The sequence below is a fragment of the Phoxinus phoxinus genome, assembly GCF_949152265.1.
Source record: "Phoxinus phoxinus genome assembly, chromosome: 17".
In the NCBI taxonomy this organism is placed as follows: domain Eukaryota; kingdom Metazoa; phylum Chordata; class Actinopteri; order Cypriniformes; family Leuciscidae; genus Phoxinus; species Phoxinus phoxinus.
Window position 1 is genome coordinate 21,263,458 of NC_136892.1, and position 21,024 is coordinate 21,284,481.

Below are 21,024 nucleotides of genomic sequence, written 5' to 3' on the forward strand. Positions count from 1 at the left end.
ACTCTGGTAGCCCCGAACTGGCCGAATCAGCCCTGGTTCGCGGATTTGGTAGAGTTACTAGCAGGACAGCCATGGGAGATCCCGCTCAGGAAGGACCTTCTGTCCCAGGCGAGCGGAACGATCTGGCATCCCAGCCCCGGGCTGTGGAGCCTCCATGTGTGGCCGCTGCAAGGTCGCTGAGCGGACGGGACGCGCTGCACTCGCGAGTTTTGAATACCATCGCGGAGGCGCGAGCTCCGTCCACCAGGCGCCTGTATGCTCTGAAGTGGGGTGTGTTCTCAGAATGGTGTCAGGATATCGGAATAGACCCAGCGAACTGTTCTGTGTCGGATATTCTACGATTCCTTCAGTTCAGGATGGACGAAGGGAGCCTACCATCCACTCTGAAGGTATATGTGGCCGCTATTGCCGCGTTTTCACCCCCATGTTGACGGACAGTCTATCGGTAGACATGCGTCGGTGACACGGTTCCTCAAGGGAGCTAGGAGATTATGCCCTGCACGGCCGCCTTCGGTGCCGCCGTGGGATTTAGCTTTGGTCTTGGAGGCTTTGTCACGACCGCCTTTCGAGCCCTTAGCCTCGATTACCATTAAAGAGCTATCGACTAACGGCGCTGCTTCTCGCTCTCGCTTCGGCGAAGCGGGTTTGGGATTTACAAGCTTTCTCTGTAAGTGAAGATTTTATTCGCTTTGGACCGGGAAACTGTAATGTAACTCTCAGACCGAGGCCGGGTTACGTTCCTAGTCGCTCGATACCCCGTTCAGAGCGCAGATCGTTTCTCTGCCTGCCCTGTCCGCGGAGCCATCAACCTCTTAGGGTTCGGATGCTCAAAGTGCTATTTGCCCAGTCAGAGCGCTCCGGGAATACATTTCTCGCTCGGCCGCTTTTCGACAATCCGACCAGCTGTTTGTGTGCTTTGGTGGGTGCAACAAAGGACGGGGGGTCTCTACACAGAGGCTTGCTCACTGGATTGCGGACGCTATTGTTTTTGGCTTATGATCGCCTGGGGCAGGAATGCCCCCTTTACGTGAAAGCCTGGACTAAGGGTATGTCTATTCAGGATTTATGTCTTGCAGCTGGCTGGTCTTCTCAGAACACGTTTGCCAGGTTTTATAAGTTGGATTTTTACCCTCTGTAGCGTCTCGGATGCTTTCGGTGAGTTGATTTTATATAGCATGTGTGAGCTGCTCTGCGCTTGCTCATGAGTTGTTCTATGTGCTATTGTGTGTGTTTTGCAGTTGTCACCGCTATGCGTTGATTCTATTGCTGTTGTTGTTGCCCTGTTGCTCGACAGTGCAAACTTCCCCTAGTTAAAACTGCTCGGGATATGCAAATTCTGGCAGTATTTTGTGAGCTTGTGATTGGTCTCTTTGGACCAATCAGAGGTTTGAGGTTCACTATTGGTCAATCTCGGCCTATCAGATGCTCGCTTACTGGGCGGGCGGTCTTGGTATTGGGTTCTGTTGTTCTGTTGTAGTGGTCGCTATGCTGCCACGGCGGGATTTTATACAGTTCCCATATACGACATCCGTAATGTCGAAGTTCCGTAGCCTTGATAGGGAACGTCTCCGGTTACTTTCGTAACCTCGGTTCCCTGAAAGGCAAGGAACGAGACATTACGCTCGCCGCCGTGTTCGCTATTGATTTTAGCGTTTGTTCGATTCTGATGTAATTGACGCTGCACTTGCATTATAACTGCAACAGTGTTTCAGTATTTGCATATTTGCGTCAATTGGCCAGCTTTGCTGGCGTTAGCCTATAAGATTTCAGCGGAAGTGAAGGAGGAGAGGAGTTCCCATATACGACATCCGTAATGTCTCGTTCCTTGCCTTTCAGGGAACCGAGGTTACGAAAGTAACCGGAGACGTTTTCCACAACGGAGTACGGGCGCAGATCTTTGGCAATAAAACCCGCCACTGATCGGGTAATTCGTTTTGCCTTTTCAGAATTCGGTGGAAGCTTTGCTACTTGATCCAGGGTCCTTTGAATGTAACCGGGAGTGTTCGTGATTGGAAGAGAATGCTGTTTCTCCAGCTCTGAGTGGAACCGCGTAATATGTTTCTTCATGTTAGTCGTGTTGCCGAAATATTTGAATTTGGCGCTACAGACTTTGCACACAGTATGGCTTTTATCAACGACACCTTCGGAGTCTTCAGAAAATCCAAAATGTTGCCACACATCCGATTTTAAATGAGATGGTGCAGGTCGTAGTTTGTCCATTTTATCTTAAACGAAGTTAATTCACCACAATCACCAGCATATGAACGGTCGTCCATCAACGTCTTTTTTGTTTGGTCACGTGAGTCTTGACAGCGCTCGCATTTGAATTGAACACAGAATCGATTCAGAATTTTTGAGAATCGATTCTGGATCGTTAGATAACGAATCGCGATGCATCGATGCATCGAGCTTTTCTCCCACCACTACAAAAGCGCGGTCATTTTTTACTTTCACATATAAATTAAGTAAAGTCATAAACGGCTTAAGCATAAACTGATAGATTTTTGCCCTTTACCCCAATTCCTCCCGGAATGTAAACACATTAACCTGCTTTCTTTGGGCTTATTGGAGTGTGCATATGCTATATGACTGTAAAGTGTCCAGACAGAGCAGAGCCATTTCAATTATAAAATCTCCTCTTGTGCAGGAGTACAGTCAAAATGCTGCATCTGCAATGGCATGAGCGGATACTATATGTCTGTAAGTTTCCCTCTGACAGAAATACTCATCGGTTTTTAATGTTTTATTTAAAGCTGCAGTCCGGCACTTTTTTGGGTTTAAAAATATCAAAAAAGACATTTTTGAAAAAAAACGTAACCAGCCAGTGTTCAAAACGATCTGCTTGCCTTACCTCGATTCAAAACGGCTTGTAATAATGATTTTAATTCCAGTGGTACTGGTGGATTTCCGCGGGAATTTCGAGCATGTCTTTGCGTCATTACGTCACTTCTGTACACAGAGAGAAGGAGTCCCCGGCTAGCGTGTGTGGATGATGGAGGTGGAGATTTAGCTTAGCACTTGGTATGGCGGATCCCGAAAGTTTAAAGCGACAATCACCAGTGACAACTGGAGATTCACCAGTTGTAAAACCCAAAGACTTCGGACTTCAGACTGGCTACAGAAAAAATATATTTTTCACGTTTTGACGTGATATAAGCAATCGTTAAATTTAATCAGCATGATATAGCTACTGCAATGCTTCCCCCCACCCCCCGAATTTGGTCAGAACAAAAGTGAATGTTACTTAACGTTACTTGTTCAGATGACATTTTCCGATGAAAATTCTAATGTTGACACTTTCAAAAAGTGTACTCTGAGATTGCTGATGACAGTAACGTTACAGTATCCACAGCGACGCGGCAGCCTCAATACATTGTGTTCATCCGCGCTGTTTCATGCCGATTTACTACCCACGCACAGTTAATAATTCCGCGAATAACTGCGATTTCTAACAGAGATGGCGACAAAGAGGAAAAACGACGGACTGCAGCTTTAACATCACCATCATAAATGGAATACTGGGAGTCAGGTGCACAAATGATTAGGCTGTGTGTTAACCTCACTACCGAGAAATAACCTGATTTATTAATAAAGTCTTGTAAGCGCGGTTTACTTGCATAGCCGGGTTATTGTTTTGCATGTAAACCAGGACAATGGGTTATTTCAATAAGCAAATTTTTTTTTACGTTTTCAGCGTACTAGTGTGCATGTAAACGTGCATTGACTGTGGTTTGAGACTTCTTCACCGGCGTAACTCTTGCGCAAAGATTGCAAATTGCCTGTGTGATATCCACAGGCTTACCTTTTGGGTGAAATATTTCTATGCGACGTGACCCACACACACGATAATATCTTGTATCGCCGATCTCACAGGCTGACGATTTAACTATAGAGCATATTGCCAAAAATGAATGGCCGGGACTCAAGAGGCTATGAAAGTCTTTGCTACTGACTCACTCGTAAAAACAGTCTTTGCTGCACTCTAATGGCTCAATAATGTAACTTTCACTAAAGTCGAAATCACAATCACTAAAGGCGGACGTACACTGCGCGAGTTCGGACACTCGGGAGGTCGTGTGCCATTGCAAACGTTACGAGTCAGTTAACCTGATAAATAATTGTGTCAAAGCACCTGGTACACGGCACAACTGTACAGCACTATGTGAGTCGGCGGCAATCACATGAGCTTTTATGCTGAACACGGAGACTGGAGCTTCCAATGTTGCTGCTATAGCTTCAGAAAGAAAAGAAAAAGAAAAGAAAAAGACAAGTGGGCAACTGATTTGGTGAAAAGCAGAGACCAACACAGCCATTCCTTTCAACAATGAGCACTCTAAGGGTTGCAGCCACTGGGCTATAAAAATATTCATAGATCTGGCCTATATGACGTGGTTGTGTATGATTTTTCAATAGGGGACAGCCTGTAAACTGGTCAACATCAGGCCGACTCCCTGAATTTTTTAGTAAATGTTTGAAAATTAGCGGGAGGTGCTCGTAATGCACTCAGCTCGGCTCGTAATTCCTCTCACACAATGCAAGCTGTGACCATAAAAGCATGAACAATTTCAACACGATTGTTATTTATATAAAATACTATTTATTGAACAATAATATTTAAATAAACAATATTAGCCATTAGAAAAGTATAAGAAGTCTGTTATTAAACACATAAAAATTAAACATATTTAATACAAGTTATTAAAATGAACTTTGCCCTTAGCCAAATCGATTTGCTCTGGAACAAGTAAAAGATTAATAAGACCAAAGATTGACCGTTTGATATACCGAATATGAATGACACCATACATTAGAGTCAGCGGCAAATTCCCAAAGGACTGGTTGAGATAAAGCTGTTCTTGGTAGGGTAGCCTACATGATCGCTGACAGCCTGGAGCTCACATCTCTGAAAACGTCTGAACAAATTGTCAAAAAGGCACTATGTTTATATACAAGTCGCATATTTGAGGTCTAAATAACTGCATTCTAACCTAGAAAACTCTGAAAACTACACTCCGTGACAACAACTAAAATGATGGTTGGTTTGCTCGTCTGCCATGATACTCGCTGTGAGAAATTCTGAAAGCGGAGTGATACAAACGGTGAGACGTGGTAGAACATTGCATGGCTGGAAAAGGCTCTCAGCAAATCAGATTCAAGAACCAGAACAAACTGTGTGTGTGTGTGTGTGTGTGTGTGTGTGTGTGTGTGTGTGTGTGTGTCTTTTTGTTGTAAAGCTTTTTGAAATAAAGTTAAAAATAAGCTAAAAGAAGCATACGACAATGTTAAATATTACTGGTATCAACCAGTGTGCTATATATGGCGATGATATTTCTGTAAGAATCTTACGGAGATATTCTGTAGAGAGATTACATGATTTATTTTGTATGTTTTGGATTAATATCCTTAATCTGAGAACAAAATAGCTTCTGGAGAGAGAGAGAAATAGAATGGTGCACAATTTAAAAATAAATAATAATCCAATGCTTGAACAGAATGCATAGCATGTATCAGAATATAACGTAGAATAAAATAGCAAGCACAAAAAAGAAAAAAGGGATGTTACATGACTGGCATTATACCAATATTGCAAAGGACCGCACAAAACAAACACCACTGCCAGTCTGATGCCAGAACCAATATGATATAGGCTTTTAATCCACTGTTAAGTGTGAATGAAAGAACAAACATACGGTAAGTGTTTCCAGCTATAAAAAGATGTGAACATCTACACAAACTTCTAAAATAAACATCCAGCAACAGGCTGGAGATCTCCTTTTTGTCATGGTGGGCCTTTGCAAAAACAGGAAACACTTAACATTATCTCAAAAGGGCCTGTTGGACTAAATAACCAGTGGAAAACGGGGACACATAGCACAAACATTACCTCCACCCATCGTTCAGTGTAAGCATTCAACTTTTATCTGATAAAGGTCCTCTTAAGTCGTGCAATATTTAGAACCAGAGGCAAGACAAGTGGTTCAGATCAAACGGTTCGCATGTTGAATTTGTGTTATCTGTTTATAAACTAAGTAGGACAGATCATGATGGCAATTTCATTAATTAGACGTTGAGAATCAATAAACATAGAGGAGCATATTTCTATAGGACATTGTATAATCTCATACACTGATATACCTCCCGAAAGTAAAATAAACAAAATAGATCATTTTACTTTCATTCCCATAGGCAAAACAATGTAGGCATGTGGCCAAGTTGTGACCATTGTACTTGACATGTCATGCTGAATATTTTTTTCAGCACACTGGGCACTCATGCTAAATCAAACTTTAGAGACAATATTTTTGCTTTGCATGCAAAAGAAGCGTAACAATATTAATAGAAAACGGGCCTGGTGTTATTAAATGTGCTATATAAATAAATTTAAACTTGAACTACTGCCTGACCCTGTACACAAATCAAATGGATCAAACACTACAAACCACGTCCATGTGAACCAGACATTGACTTTCAAACTAATGGTTTCTCAAATTGGAAAGCGGCGGCAGAGCACCTTGAGAACAGGCTGGACTCTGACCTCTTATCAAACTCGTCTCTGTTCAAGCCTGGCACGAGGCGTGTTCTCAGTCTGACCGATTACACTCACACTGCTAAAATTTGGACATCTTCTCTTTCTAGGATTCCTGAGATGATAAGCTCAGAGCAGTTTGGTGAATGCTCGGAAAAGCACATTCCTGCGTGAGAATGTTTAAACCTCAGAATCACTCTATTACTTATTATTATTATTGTTACATTGTGGATAATCACATGATCCAAAAGCTTCAATGTCCACAAATTCTTAATAAAAAGCTAAAATATTTAGCTTTAGCTACATAAATGTAATAAAATATCGCAATTTTCCTATTTGCAGTGGTTTGTTGCAGGTTTGCACTTAGCCCAGGCTTACACCCAGATACCAAAAAGGTCTAAGGACTCACAACACACTACCGTTCGAACATTTGAGGTCAGTACCAAGTTAAGATAAGAAGTCTCATATGCTCACCAAGGCTGCATGCAACAGTAATATTGTTACAATTCAAAATAACTGCTTTCTCTTTAGTGTCACATGATCCTTCAGAAATATGCAGAATTCCTGCTCAAACATTTCTTATTATCAGTTTTGAAAACATTGATGAATAGAAAGTTCAAAAGAATAGGAAGTTCAAAAGAACAGCATAAAAGTTAATCATTAAAAGCACTAATAATTTAATGAAATCTGTCGAATCTTGAAATGATAGAAAATCTATTTTCCCATAATGAGTCTATACATAAAAAATTTGTAAGGCATTTTAAAATGGACTGCATTTAAAAGTACAGAGACAAAATAGTACAAAATTTTAACATCGGCAATAAAATGATATTATTGGCTTATCTGTATTGGCTAGAGTTCTAATATTGTAAGCTCTGCAATTGCTGCAAAAAAACAAAAAAAAAACATTATTAGAATATTGAGATATTAATCAATGACTGACTTCATTTTAACAAAAAAAAAACCTTTTTCTACAGAGGTCATATAGTGGGGGAAAAGTTTCTTCTCAAAACTACCTATGCAGTCCAAAAATACCATTAAAGCGGCTTGCTCTAAAACCTGAAAGATGATGTGAAAGAAATATGACGCTTTTAATATTTGTCCAGCCAGCCAGCCTGCACCAGCGATGCCAGTTCAGGAGGGTGAAAGTACACTAAAGACATAATCTCCCTCTTAATCTCATTATTAGATTTTCAGCCATGTGGCATATTGATAAAACCCCAGTGAATAAGGAAGAGCTTGAGGGGTTGAAACGGAAGGCTCTGGATATCCATTCAGGGCTTAACCATTAGCATGGTCTGTACAAAAGACATCCAGATAGAACTGCTGAGATCTCTGAGAGAAAACCCTTGGTTTAGATTCATGCAAATGGTCTGTGCAGATAAACAACAGCTGTTAAGGCCACTATGTTATTCCCTAAAGCTTGTTTTCACACATATTGAGATGTTCTTAAAATCTGGTTTTTGAACCGTTCCCCAACCCCCCACTCACTAAAACCATTCATACTCTACTCAAGTAACCGAGTGCCTCTTCCATAAAGAGCAAAGAGTCTTTTTGTGGGAAACTTCTACACTGTGTACAAATGCCTCCTTTTGTTTAACAAAGTTCAGAAGCGAATGTACTATGGAAGTCCAGAGTTTTCAGTAATAACTGCATGTATTTTGCCAGAAACTGTTATAGAAGGGGTCCATCTGTGGACTAACCTCTAAATAAATACCAGAGTTGTCTAGGTGCAATCTAAAGCAGACCTGAGTAATATGGGGGGCAAGTATCTATAGCTCTGTGAAATAATTGCGATGTTATGACTTCCAGTACTTTCTAACGCCAACCACATGAACCTTTTCTGAAAAACAATGCACCTTTTCTACTAAACTACATCTGCAACTCCTTAAACAATTGCCGAATGTGGGGTAGTTTATATTAGTCTGAATACTAGATATGAGGATTTTAAAACACAGAAACCACATGACTTGTTTGAGATTCTGCAAACAAGACTTAAAATAGACCTTCTGTACCTAACTTTGAACACTCATTTTCACATTCCACCAAACTCCAAACTCATCCGCTCAAAAAGAATGTGCTTTTTAATCCCTTGAACTTGGATTGGGTCCCGTGCCAAATCTCTTGGAGGAACTCTAGATAATTTGCCTCTGAAAAGAGATTAAACAAGGGGTTGGAACATGGAAGTGAAAGTTTAGAGGGCATGAGGACTCTGAAAAGTTCAGAAAGTCTGGATTGACATACAGCTTTCCTGCAGAGTTTAGCTCCAACCATAATAAACAAAGTTATGCATGTACTTGAGTGAATTGGAATTCAATTTTGATTGATTAATTTTGCATGGTGAAGGTAGCGTTTTGTAAATTTTAAAATGGTAAATGTTTCTAGCATAATTGTTTTTGAATATAATTTTATCTTCTTGACTTTAGTTCCCTACCAAGTCTGGCATCCTATAGTAATGACACTGGATTCTGTCCATGAAGGTTGTACTTTTGTATGATAACTCTTCATTACGAATTTATGGTTCAGTGGACATGATTAATTGCACAAATTTGATATTGCATTGATGTTTTTAAATAATTAATGACATTACAATACCAGCACTACTTTTCTTCTCCACCAGCTACACCAGGTGACACCCACATTCTATTCTTATTAAGATAATATACAATAAAAGAAAAAACATATGTGACCTTGGATCCCATAACCAGTCACAAGTCGCATGGGTATATTTGTGGCAATAGCCAACAAAACATTGTATGGGTCAAAATTATCGATTTTTCTTTTATGCTAAAAATCATTAGGATATAAAGTAAAGATCAAGCTACATTTAGAAATGTTGTAAATTTCCTATCGTAAATATATAAAACGTTTATTTTTGTGAGTGAATGCAGCAAAGTCTCGCGAATATAAATGGAAAACTTTAAAGACGATTTTCTCAATGTTTTGATTTTTTTGCACCTTCAGATTCCAGAGTTTCAAATAGTTGTATCTCGGCCAAATATTGTCATATCATATCCTAACAAATCATACATCAATGGAACGCTTATTTATTCAGCTTTCATATGATGTATAAATCTCAATTTCAGAAAATTGAGCCATGTGACTGGTTTTGTGGTCCAGGGTCACATATCTGAAATAAATGGCATTGCTGTAAGCAATCAACACAAACAAATTGTTATCTGGGATGAGCTTCCAGTTAGTAACAGGGCTCGAATTTCAGCGCGGGATTGCGGATCATTTTAATCATTCCAGCAGGGAATGACAATACTTTGTGTTTATAATGCGGGAAATTCCCGCAAACATTCATTCACTCTAGCATGTAGGTTGTATGAGTAAATTATCCACAGATTATAAAATCAGTCATTTTAAAACTTTATGCGAGACGCAATTTCACAAACCGCGTGAGTGATTCAGCATTGCCGTGCCTTCTTTTTTTCATGTATTTATTTGTGCTACTGTAGAAATTGAAATTAAGCTTCATTTTGTTGTGTAAACTCTTAAACAAAAGAATTACCCAATTGTAAAAACACAAATACAATAAGTGAGCAAACATTTAGGTAAATGTAGTTTTTTTTTTTTTATTGTCTAAAAAAGAAATGTGCCTGACCTAGGGGGAGATTTCTCCCTCATTTTCCCAAACGAAATTCAGGCCCTGAGTAGTCTCAATGCACCAGTTTAGGGAGCCAGGCATGTTTGATTCATCCTGACAGCTAATTTCTCAACCTGTAAAGCCTGTCATTACTTCCCCACAACAACTGTTACTGAGATAACTCATGCCTACAGAAGCTCACAGAATGTCTTAAGTCGCTGAGGAGATACAGATGGTCCATCTTATACTATCAGGACTGCACTTTATCAAACCACAATTGCATGCAGGGAAAACAAGGCAAATGAAAATTGGAGTCTGGGATAAATGTATTAGGCCAGAGGATGTAATATGTAGACCAGAAGGGATGTGAACTAAAAGGGCTGAGGTTAAAGGGAAGGGGGGGTGTTGGGGCTAGATTTGTTAATCTCTGAGAGCCGGGCAGCTGGGTCTGGGCTAATACAGAAACCCGGCTCTTCTTAGTGCAGATACCTGCTGTGCCCATTCTCATCCGCTTTACAGCACTGCTGCCAGATTCACTCTGATTGGTCATCTGGGGCTTTTTCTGAGGTTATCTGATTGGTCCTGGACCAAAAGGATGAGAGCTGTAAACATATGATTGGTCATTGAAATATAAACTGAAAACAGAGATGGTATGCGGGTCAGTTGTTTGACTACACAATGACCAGACATGTACAGTCAGTCAAAATAAACCCAACTTTTACTGATGTTGTTTTTAGCAGTCATTTTAATGTTTGGCTGGCATATGAAATGAATACACACCTGGCACTGTCAATAGAAGGTGCTATTTATAAGGCAAACTACTTTTGGAAAGGCTACGGGATGGTTACTCGGTCAGCCTAGACCGTGATCCACTCCCTTTAAGGTTGGAATTAAGCAGCAACGACTGCGTGTATGAAAGGTGTCGGTCTATGACAGAGGATAGTAGGGCTGAACGATTAATTGCATTTGCGATAATATCGCGATATGATGAAACGCGATTTTGTAATCGCAGAAGCTGCGATTACTCTCTGCTCTCTGACACGCGATAGTAAAGCAGTCTGCACCGCAGATGAAGCATCAACTTGGCACGCTACGCATAGGCCTGGCATTAGGCTACAGGAAAGAACAGTTTGTTTAATTTATGTGATTGTGTTATAGATTCTCTTCAACGATTCTGTATGGATTCAGATAATTTCAGAATCGAGTCTGAGCTTTAAACACAGATGCGTGATGACGCTGCGTGTGCTTTATACACAATATTCTGCTTGCTTCTAATTCCTCTGTCACACACACACACACACACACATTCGAACCTTCCGAAAAATAGTCTTTCATAGCCTACAGTTCGGAAAAGTTGAAGCGAATTGTTGGACATTCGCGGGCTTCATTGCACTGACTAGAAGATGGCACTTCGCTGTGAAATACGCGCGCTTGATTTAGTAGTGCGCGGTCCCGCCCGCCGGTATTTTCCTTACAAATGCTCTATAAAGGCATCATATGTCTTTTGGAATGCAGTTGGCTTATATATTAAAAATAAAAATATGAAAACCATCGACAGAAGCTGCTTTCAATTTCAAATACTCACGCCCGCTTTGTGAAGAGCGCTCTCACATGCGGCTGTGAGCGACTCTGTCTACGTGGTTAAATATAGCCTATACTTGCATCCCAAAATGCGTTAAAGTAACACCAAGTAACATTTCCTCTGCGGTCGCCCTACTGGTTGGAAGCTGAATTGTCCATTAGCGCTGTCGTAAATAATTTAGCCTACCGCAGCCTGGCTGTTTAGCGGGCTCTGTGTAAAGGTGGCCTGAGGAATTCAACTGACTTTTTGTGGATTATACGCGGGTTTTTATGGACTACTACAGCATCCCGGCGGCTAAACAGACTGTGGTGAGGTTGCGTGAGTTCATGGAGGAAATGTGTTGACTGCGGCGTCTCGCCACGCTTCGCCCGGTATCTTTTTGTTTTGTTTTGTTTTTCCCTTCTCTTCGCGGAGGACATCTAGTTCAGTCCGGACAATTTATGTTTGATTGACTGAGTATTTGATCTGCTGGGACATTGGGTTTCTGGGGTTTAAATGTGCGTGGAATTGAGTTGCAATGTTTGTTTGATGTAGCCTATATCGGAGCGCGGCCGCGCCTCCAGCGCTGAATAACTCTGTGTTGCCCGACGTGTATAAACCTTATATATCTGTCAATACACGTTGTTGAACCTGAGTATTGTGAACTTTTCGTTAATGTACAATTATTTTAAGTTTATACATGTATGATTGCTTGTTTATTTTGTTGATTTAAGGGGTTTCTTAACCAAAAATAAGCTGGGTTCTGTCTGTAATCACCCCAGTATACATCAGATCCACCCGTTACCTTATGTTTTGCGTGATGTACTTTTCCCTTACTCTTTTAGTGTAAGGTAAATTGTTAGTATGATGCATGATTTACGCTTACAAAAGCGTCCGAATTTGAGGAAGTGGTGGGGGGAGTGACGTATGCCGTAAAGCACTCGAATTTTGTAGTTCTTTTTGTGCACGGGTTCCGACCCGAAACCCGAAGTTACATAGTGCCAGTAAAAGCGATACAGACCACGTCAGGCTATGGCAGACGTGTCATTTAACTTATTTTAAGTCGATGTACCATCACAAGGGTCTTGGAAATATATTATGAAGGTTGAAAAGCTACTTAGTGTTACTTTAAGACGCGAAATTAATGTAAACAGTCAGTTATGTCTTAAGTTATTAAACAGACAGGACAAACCACATCATATATTTCAAAAGAGATCTGTGCATAAGTGTGAAGCAGCTTATCGTATCTAAACTGAGAAAGAAAAATCACTTAATCACAGCTCTTGAATGGAAAACATTCAGACTAGGCCTACTCTTAAATACTGAAAGCACTCTTTGTTTATTGCTTGTAATGTTTTTTCCCCTCTTTGTTATTGATAACTTTTATGTTTTGAAGCTATTCGTTTATATAGCCTATTTAAAATTCTTAACATGTAATTGTATTAATTTAGTTTTTTAATGTGTAATTATTTTTAAAAGTAGCCTACTTATAATTACATATGTCATTAAATAAATATTAAAAGTTTTATTAATGAGATTAATTAATAAATAAAAAAAAGTTGATCGGCTCATGAGGTGCCTAAAGATTCCCATCCATATTTTACAATGATTTATTGCTTGTGTTTGTTGAATAATATAAAAGATAAAGAGCTTAAAAAAATAATCGCATATTAAATCGCAATCGCAATATTGGTCAAAATAATCGCAATTAGATTATTTTCCAAAATCGTTCAGCCCTAGAGGATAGACAGGAATTAGCGTCTGGGCAGTCTGCGACAGCCAAGCAAATACAGTTAAACACAGAAGAAAGGGGGAAGGGATGCTACATGCGTGTTCACAAAGCGAATACTTTTACAGGGCCTGTGAAATACTGTAGACTCCGATTCAACCCACAAAATAAATATTGCACAGGAGACGTTTGTCTTTGCCATTTGAGGTTATACAACGTAATGAAGGGTTGTGTGTTTTACCCTCACATGGCAGAGACCCCGTTTCTAAATCCCCTGGCAGCCATATCTTACTGATGAGGTAATTCCACAAAAGAACAGCTAGCCTTATCACAATCCTGCCTCCCTCCTCAACCACTTTAACCTCGGCACTGGACGCATCGGATTCTTCCCAGAATGGACGCACTGACCTGAGGTGAAACCAAAATACCATTAGCAACATTATGATGCCATTAATCCACATTTTTTCTGTTGACTAAAGTTTTAAGGGAAGAGTAAAATGAGTCCTTATCTCCTCAGACAGTCCAGGATAGATTTCACTGAGGGTTTCATCATGTTGAAGGTTGTAGTTAATGAGGAAAAGGGTAAGGACACTAATTAAGAGCCGTGGACATGACTATGTTCCAGATTAGATAAATCCAGTCTGCTGGGAGTCTTGTCGTGAACTGACATTCTTAAGGGAAAAGGCTTGGTAGAGAAAAAGAAATGAACACAACTATATTTCTTAACACGTTTAGCTTTACATTAACATTTTGACCTGATCGTTAATGTGAGCCAAACATAATGTTTGCTAAAATGATGGACTCTATGAAGTTAAACCAGCATAACGTCGTTATACTATTATGCTAATAGTACCCTGCATAGCATGGTGTATGCCATGCTTATTCGTTTTGTTAATAAAGCAGTCTTCTTGGTTTTGTTAATAAAAGTTCTGTTTAATACAAGCGAGTTTGTCATTGTACTGTTTTGTTGTTGTTTTCATTAAGAATAATAATGAACCCAGCATTCAAGCAATTGCTGTTAATTCGATATAAAATGCACACATCCACAGGGCTTTCATAAGCAATTTAAAAGCGAGGTGGAAAAGAGGAAAAAACTCCAACAGATTGTGTACTACATATTTAAATTCCATAACTTTTTTTATAAAACGTTTAGTTCCAGTCCTTGATTCTGATTGGTCAATAGCTGTGTTTTGTTCACGATAAAATACGGCTATGACCGCTTCACCCAAAGGTTATATGTATTACTACACAACACCCTTAGCAACCGCTTTTAGCAATTTAAACACGTTCTCATTGATATTGTTCATTGAAGCTTATAGAGTATTGTGAGAGATTGAGTAAGCGAGTGCATTTACAGTAGATATTAGGGCTGGGACGATACACCCGATTCGATACTATCACAATACTTGGGTGCCGTTACGATATGTATTGCGATTTTTTTTAAGAATTGCGATTCTACAAGTATTGCGATTCGATATTGCAATATATTGCAATTCTATTAACACTAGACCATCGGGAAAAGTTCAATCATACACTTATACAGACTCACTGTATATATAAGAGTCATATTTACAAAACCAAATCATCACATCTTTCTGACTTTTATTTCAGAAGCATCATACAATACTACATTCTCTTGAATAAATGATTCAATAACAAAAAAATATTTTAACAGTTTCTTGTCGCCACTAGTGGCGAAATAATATAATCAGTTAAATGCGTTATTTTAAGCACCAAGTTTCTATCAAAAGCTGATTTTGATCGATATCGTAGACATCAGTGTTTACTGTTTATATTAATCCAAGTACTTCTATGATCATTTTAACTATTGGATCACAGAAATAATGATACGAATGATATAACGATATAATAATACTCTCTCCGGGTCAGCGGCAGTGCCAACAAAGCTTTGAATGTTGCGTTATGATTTTGTCAAAGTTTAATAGACAAACAAATTGAAAGATTGTGTGGGTGTTTGAATAGAGATCACAGTCTTTTAAAGATGAATCGTGCAGCTCTATAGTCTTATCTCTCTCTCAGCATATGAGTAGCGCGAGGGATTTTCAGTGCTTTCAGTCTCACTTCTCTTGTTTAGTGTTTAGTGATATCACGTCACTAAACACTCATAGATAACGACACATTTCATCCTCTGTTGGAATGAAAGTGGCTAACTTCTATCAACCTCATCTAAAACCAAGGACAAAAATAAAGCAATTGAATTTGAATTAATGTCGATTCTGGAATTTTAAAAAATAGATTTTAAGAATCGTAAAAAAACCTGAATTTTTTTTTTCTCCCAGCCCTAGTAGATATAGCATTTTCCTATTTCCTATATTAAGGGATTTAACTATAAATAAAGAAACAAACAAGATGCCTCTTTCTGCCGGAACTTTGAAAATGAACAAAAATAAACCAAAACTCCTATTATTTGTCGCACAGTTTTTTCTTTACAAAATATGATGTTTTGAAGATTGTTGGTAACCAGTTTTGGTGACTATTGGCTCTCTCCAAATATTTAATTTAAAGATCCACAGAACATATTATGGCTGGGTTGTGGTGGAGTGGAGTTGGGTTTAGGTTTGGGCAATTTCTTTTTGTACTGTTTCTTTCTGATTTCTAATGCTTTTGCAGTCTCCTCCAAATTATCATGACTTTTCATGAGACTGGGTTAAAAAAAACACTTGAAAGTTCATCTGATCTAAAGCAAAAATGACACTAAATAAGGATCCTCATAGTTCCCTTTCCTGTTTAGTCATGTGTCAACTTAATCTAAAATACTCTGGATAACTAGATATATCTAGATAAAAGCCCAAGCCCACATAACATCAATAGATAGCAAATTACAATGCAATTATTGTAAAAGTCTGTTAAGCAATTAAAAGTGCATTCAGCCCACCATGTGCGCTTAAATGTTATCCACCAATGTGTGATACAATTTTTCCCTTGCATCACTGAAATAAAGTTAACAACTAAATGAGATTAAATAAGAAAACCAGGAACCATATGAACTGAATTACATAATAATGTAAATTGATTAAAAAGCTTGTTAGAGACAAGCTAATAAATAAAGAGATTATACAGTAATGTCAGCAGCCGGCAAACCATCAACTTAGCCTACATCTATGCTCACATGGGAAAAGAACCCAAATCAGGAGTGGTGGAGGTTTTCCAAATTCTCAATGACTTAAGCAGACTCAAAGTGAGTCAACCCATGAGCAGATAAAAGACAACTCTCGTCATGTAAACATAGCAAATTTAGATATGTGCCTGCAATTGATTTGTGTGCACAAAAGGTCTATTCTTGCAAGTGAATGACTAAAGTCAATAGTGCCGCTATCCAACTGAGATGCAATAAACCTGGTCTACAACAAGCTGTTTTTAATGCCATGTGCCTTACACATAAGGACTGGAATTTCATGCAACTCTGAGCAAGAAGCAAGAAACCGCTTTTTATGATTCCCTCAAACATGCCACAAATACCAACAAATGTAATAATAGCGCTATATCTCGCTCTTTGTTATGCAATATGTTATGGGTACACCAGAATGATTCAAATTGGACTACAAACACATGAAGTGCTGGTAGAGTAACATCACATATTACAAGAACTTGGCAATCAGACACTCTTGTAAAAGTATTTATCCTGGCAGTTCTGATCTCCTGTTTTGCACAAGAATGAAAGCCTGGCCTTACATGAAAATTCCTGTACAGTTCTGGACTGACACACAAAACCCAAAATAGAACCAGGAGCAGATTTAGTTTCTCTTGTTCTTTCTTGATTAGTTCTTTTTCCAGAAAACACCCTGTATGGCAAAGCACTGAAACAAGACTTTTGATTGGTGAATGTTCTGGTTACAACTGATACAAGCAGAAGTGATGACAAAATACAACTAAAAGGAATCAAAAACAAAAACTTAAAGAGGAAGTTTCCTTTTACTTTTCATTAATAAAAATAGTTTTCTATATATGCGAGTAACAACCAACTGGCTGGACTATACAATGCCATACTATGGTTCCCGCATCTTGCACAAAGACCTACCTATGAATTGAGTGAGTAGATTTCTCTATAAAACTATGTTGAAGTATTGTTTCTAGGCAACCACATTGTTGTGCAAGCAAACACCCACCAATTACAAAAGATAAAAACATTAAAGCGTGATTAAGCCTCCATACAAGGAGAAAATCAATGTAATGAGCTGTGAATGTGGCTTGCTCTTAACAACATTCCCTGCAAATGTTCAAAATGCCACTGTGACCATGTGCTGGCAGAAAGTATATTAAAACTCAGCTTAGTTCTGTGGTTTGATGATCACATAGAATTTCACAGTAATCTCTATCCGCTGACTCAGCCCAAGTGGCAATGGTTTGGCAAGCAAAAACATGAAATTATAAGCAATAGCGTTTCATTCGTGCACATTCCTATACTTCAGCCTGAGACTGATGTTGTTCTATTATAGGCTTAGAAATGATTGCTGAATCACATCTGGTGGCAGGAAGCTCCTCTGAGGAGTGTTTTTTCATTCTTTCTTCGGGAGTGCAGAAGTTCTCTGCCTTAAAATTATACTCCCAGTTATGACTCAGTCATCATAATAAAGCTGCAGACATGTCTGATTCTGAGTCATTCACTCATCATGCAGTCTAGAACATTCACAGAAGCCGACTATGAAACTTTACCTCAGAATCCAAATGAATGAAAATATAGACAATCATGAATGTCGTGCGTAAGAACATTGTGTTAAATTTTGGTGTTTTATTTCATGGAGGGACTAATATGATTCTCAATACAAGCGTTCAAGACCAGCACAACACCATTCCGTTCCCAAACCAGCTGAAAGTACACTAGGTCATACTTACATCACTCTTCCTAAACTTTGCCTTCAGGCTCTTCATATTAGTCCATTCAGATTTGAACAGATCCCAAGACACCTGAATAAAATCAGACTTTAGTTAGTCATACACACATACTCCAAAGCAATGTGTTGCTCAATACGGCGGAAACTAAGGATCAGGTCAGCAGCACTGTTATTAATGGCAAAACTAGGACCAAGCTTTTGGAGGCAAAACAGGGTGGATCAAGTTACAGTGGCTCCAGTGGCAGTAGCACTGAATCTAATGCATGTTCACCATGCAATTTTTAAAATGTCAGAGTATTTTGTCGTTCCTTCCAGACACTTCCGTCCAGACACACTATAAACTCCATAAATACACATAAACTGGGGTCACTGATATTCTTGGATCTTCCTGAGGATACTCCACGGGAAAGTGAAAAGTTTAGATGGAGTGTTCAGAAAGACTCCAACAAGATAAGAAAAGCAAACAGACCGCGCGCTTCACTGAGGAACAATGGCAACATTGTGTGCAACTATAGCTGACAGGAATGATGATTGTAAACAACACTGGCATGTACATGTAACATTGAAGCGAAATTACAACCATTTTATTCGGCAGCGTAAAGTCTGAAATGTTTCGTTCTAAAGTTCAGCAGAGTTCCACTTGGAATAGCATACAATTGGAAGGAAAAAATACACGGGAAAAGAGTGTTTAGATTTCTGCACTTACCCACTTTGCAAAAGTTAAGCCGCACACACAGACCTCAGGGGTTTGTTGCTAACACACTTTTCCGAGTGGTGTTAAGTGCTTCATATACCATTTAGTGCAATTTGGACTTGGTAAATATTAGGTGGGAAATACGAGCGGTGGGCTAAAGGGGAGAAACCAGGAGCAAAGTTATTCACCGACAACAATCCATTCAAGTGGCGCTCGCGCTGCCTCTGATTGTTCCCCGGGCAGATAGAGTGACGTCACCACCGATGTGTCCTCGTGACTACCGAGCTTGACTCTATACTGGCAGTAACTTCACGAGACATGTTTTATTCCCCTCACAAAATGTTTGCCATGCTAGACATATTGCTCACCAAAATATCTGTGTGACTGTTTAATAAAATAAAAAAGCTGTTCCCTATATGTCCTCAGACTTTTTAAATTTATCTCTGTAATGAATGTAAAACTTTTTTTTAATGCCAGGAAATTTAGGCTAGATTAGTTAAAGATGATTTTTTTATTAATTTAACTAATTAAAGTTTTTTTACATCGTGTTCTATCTTAATTTGTCATTATCAAACCAGCCAGCATTTGAAAATTTTTAATTAAAAACAAATGTGTTCCTTCAGTAGCCATAACTACTGAAAAAAATGTCATCAAAGGTCATAGTAGCCTACCATTACGCATCAAACGCGTATGAGTGAATTCAAATCGAATAATAAGAGCATAGGGAAAATATCTATTCTTAATTTTTAAAGCTATAAACTAGCTACTCTCATTTTTATAAGAATATTATTTTACCGTTGTTGTAACAGAGCAATTACCAAGGTTCACGAGACCAGTTTATTTCTTTCCGGATTTAACCAGCGTCAGTAATCGCTCGAGAGCAGATCTTTATGATGATGTATATAGGCTATAAATACGCTAGTTGTGACTTGTGAACGTAGATATGCAATAGCCTACTTTCCTCTGAGATTGGGACCATAAAAGTGTCCTCGGGGTCTGAACTCTGAAAGCCAAACGTGCTGATTCGATATAGTGACCTATCCGGGGAGAGGAGCTGGGGAAGGGCGCCGCGAGGTGGACACGTCCAACGATTTTAGTACCTAAATGCAACCATTGTACCGTAAACTAAATCAGACCAAGTCCATGCAAAATAATGGCCATATAGGCTAATAGTTTATAACATGTCATGGCATCAAACCGAACTGTGTGGCCCGCCAACTCATATTGGGGAAGAAAATTGTGCTGCTGACAGGAGTTTTTGCTGTTTCTTTCCAAATAAACCTCTAGGGACATATAAAGGGCTTGTTTTAGAATCACTGCTGTAACATCAAGCACATTCATGCTTCATTATGTAGTTTTGGCTTTCAATGAATAAAACGCGTTGACAGTAGGACTAATAGACTGACAAGAAGCCCGCCCTTTAATTTCCTCAGAGCTGCTGCAATATATCTGTGGTGATGCAGCACCACAACAAAAAATAACACCAATCCCGCGCTTGTCTCTTTGGTTAGTGGTGGGTCTGTGCCTTGGTGGTGGTCCATTGCCACAAGCGACAGAGTAATAAACACAACAATACATTTAAACAACGGGTTATTTAGGTTACCTAAAAATGATATCATAAAAAAACATTCATTATGAGAATATGAAAAGATCATATTACAAGCAACACAGTCCCAGGATACAAGTTTAGCTTATTTTCCGTTCGGACAAAAATACAATAAAATACAAGTAAAATATAAACACTATTGTCCAAATGTTTAGGGTCAGAATTATTTTTTTAAGTAGGCAAAAAAAATTCAGCAATTATTCAGCAATTTTTTTTTTTTATAATGTTGAAAAAGGTGTAACGTTAGCAGCAGGAGTGCCCTTGAGAGCCACCAGAGGGCACTCCACCACGGACTATTGTCATTCTCACAAACTACATTTCCCAGAACTCACTGCCCGGACTCATCACTGATTGCATTCACCTGTATCTCATTACCTTGTTAGTATCAGCCTATTTATACCATGTACACTTATTCATTCCCTGCGAAGTCTTGGTTTAGTGTCAAACTGCAATTCTGAGCGTTCTC

The 21,024-nt window shown here is 39.1% G+C and overlaps 1 protein-coding gene across 11 annotated transcripts in view; it reads right to left on the bottom strand.

Moving 5' to 3' along the window:
• The window catches only part of rai14 (retinoic acid induced 14), a 55,752-nt gene extending 36,530 nt beyond the window's left edge, over positions 1 to 19,222 (bottom strand). For 3 of the 11 annotated variants that reach the window (XM_079586265.1, XM_079586259.1, XM_079586256.1), the window contains exons 1-2: positions 18,965 to 19,160; positions 18,260 to 18,331 (exon numbers count right to left, since the gene is read on the bottom strand). In XM_079586265.1, coding sequence (XP_079442391.1) covers positions 18,260 to 18,261 — 2 coding nt within the window. In that variant the 5' untranslated portion in view covers positions 18,262 to 18,331; positions 18,965 to 19,160. Of the gene's footprint in view, positions 1 to 18,259; positions 18,428 to 18,964 lie in introns of those variants that run through there. The other 8 variants (XM_079586266.1, XM_079586263.1, XM_079586258.1 and 5 more) reach the window with 6 other exon arrangements.
• Between the last annotated feature and the right edge of the window lie 1,802 nt (positions 19,223 to 21,024).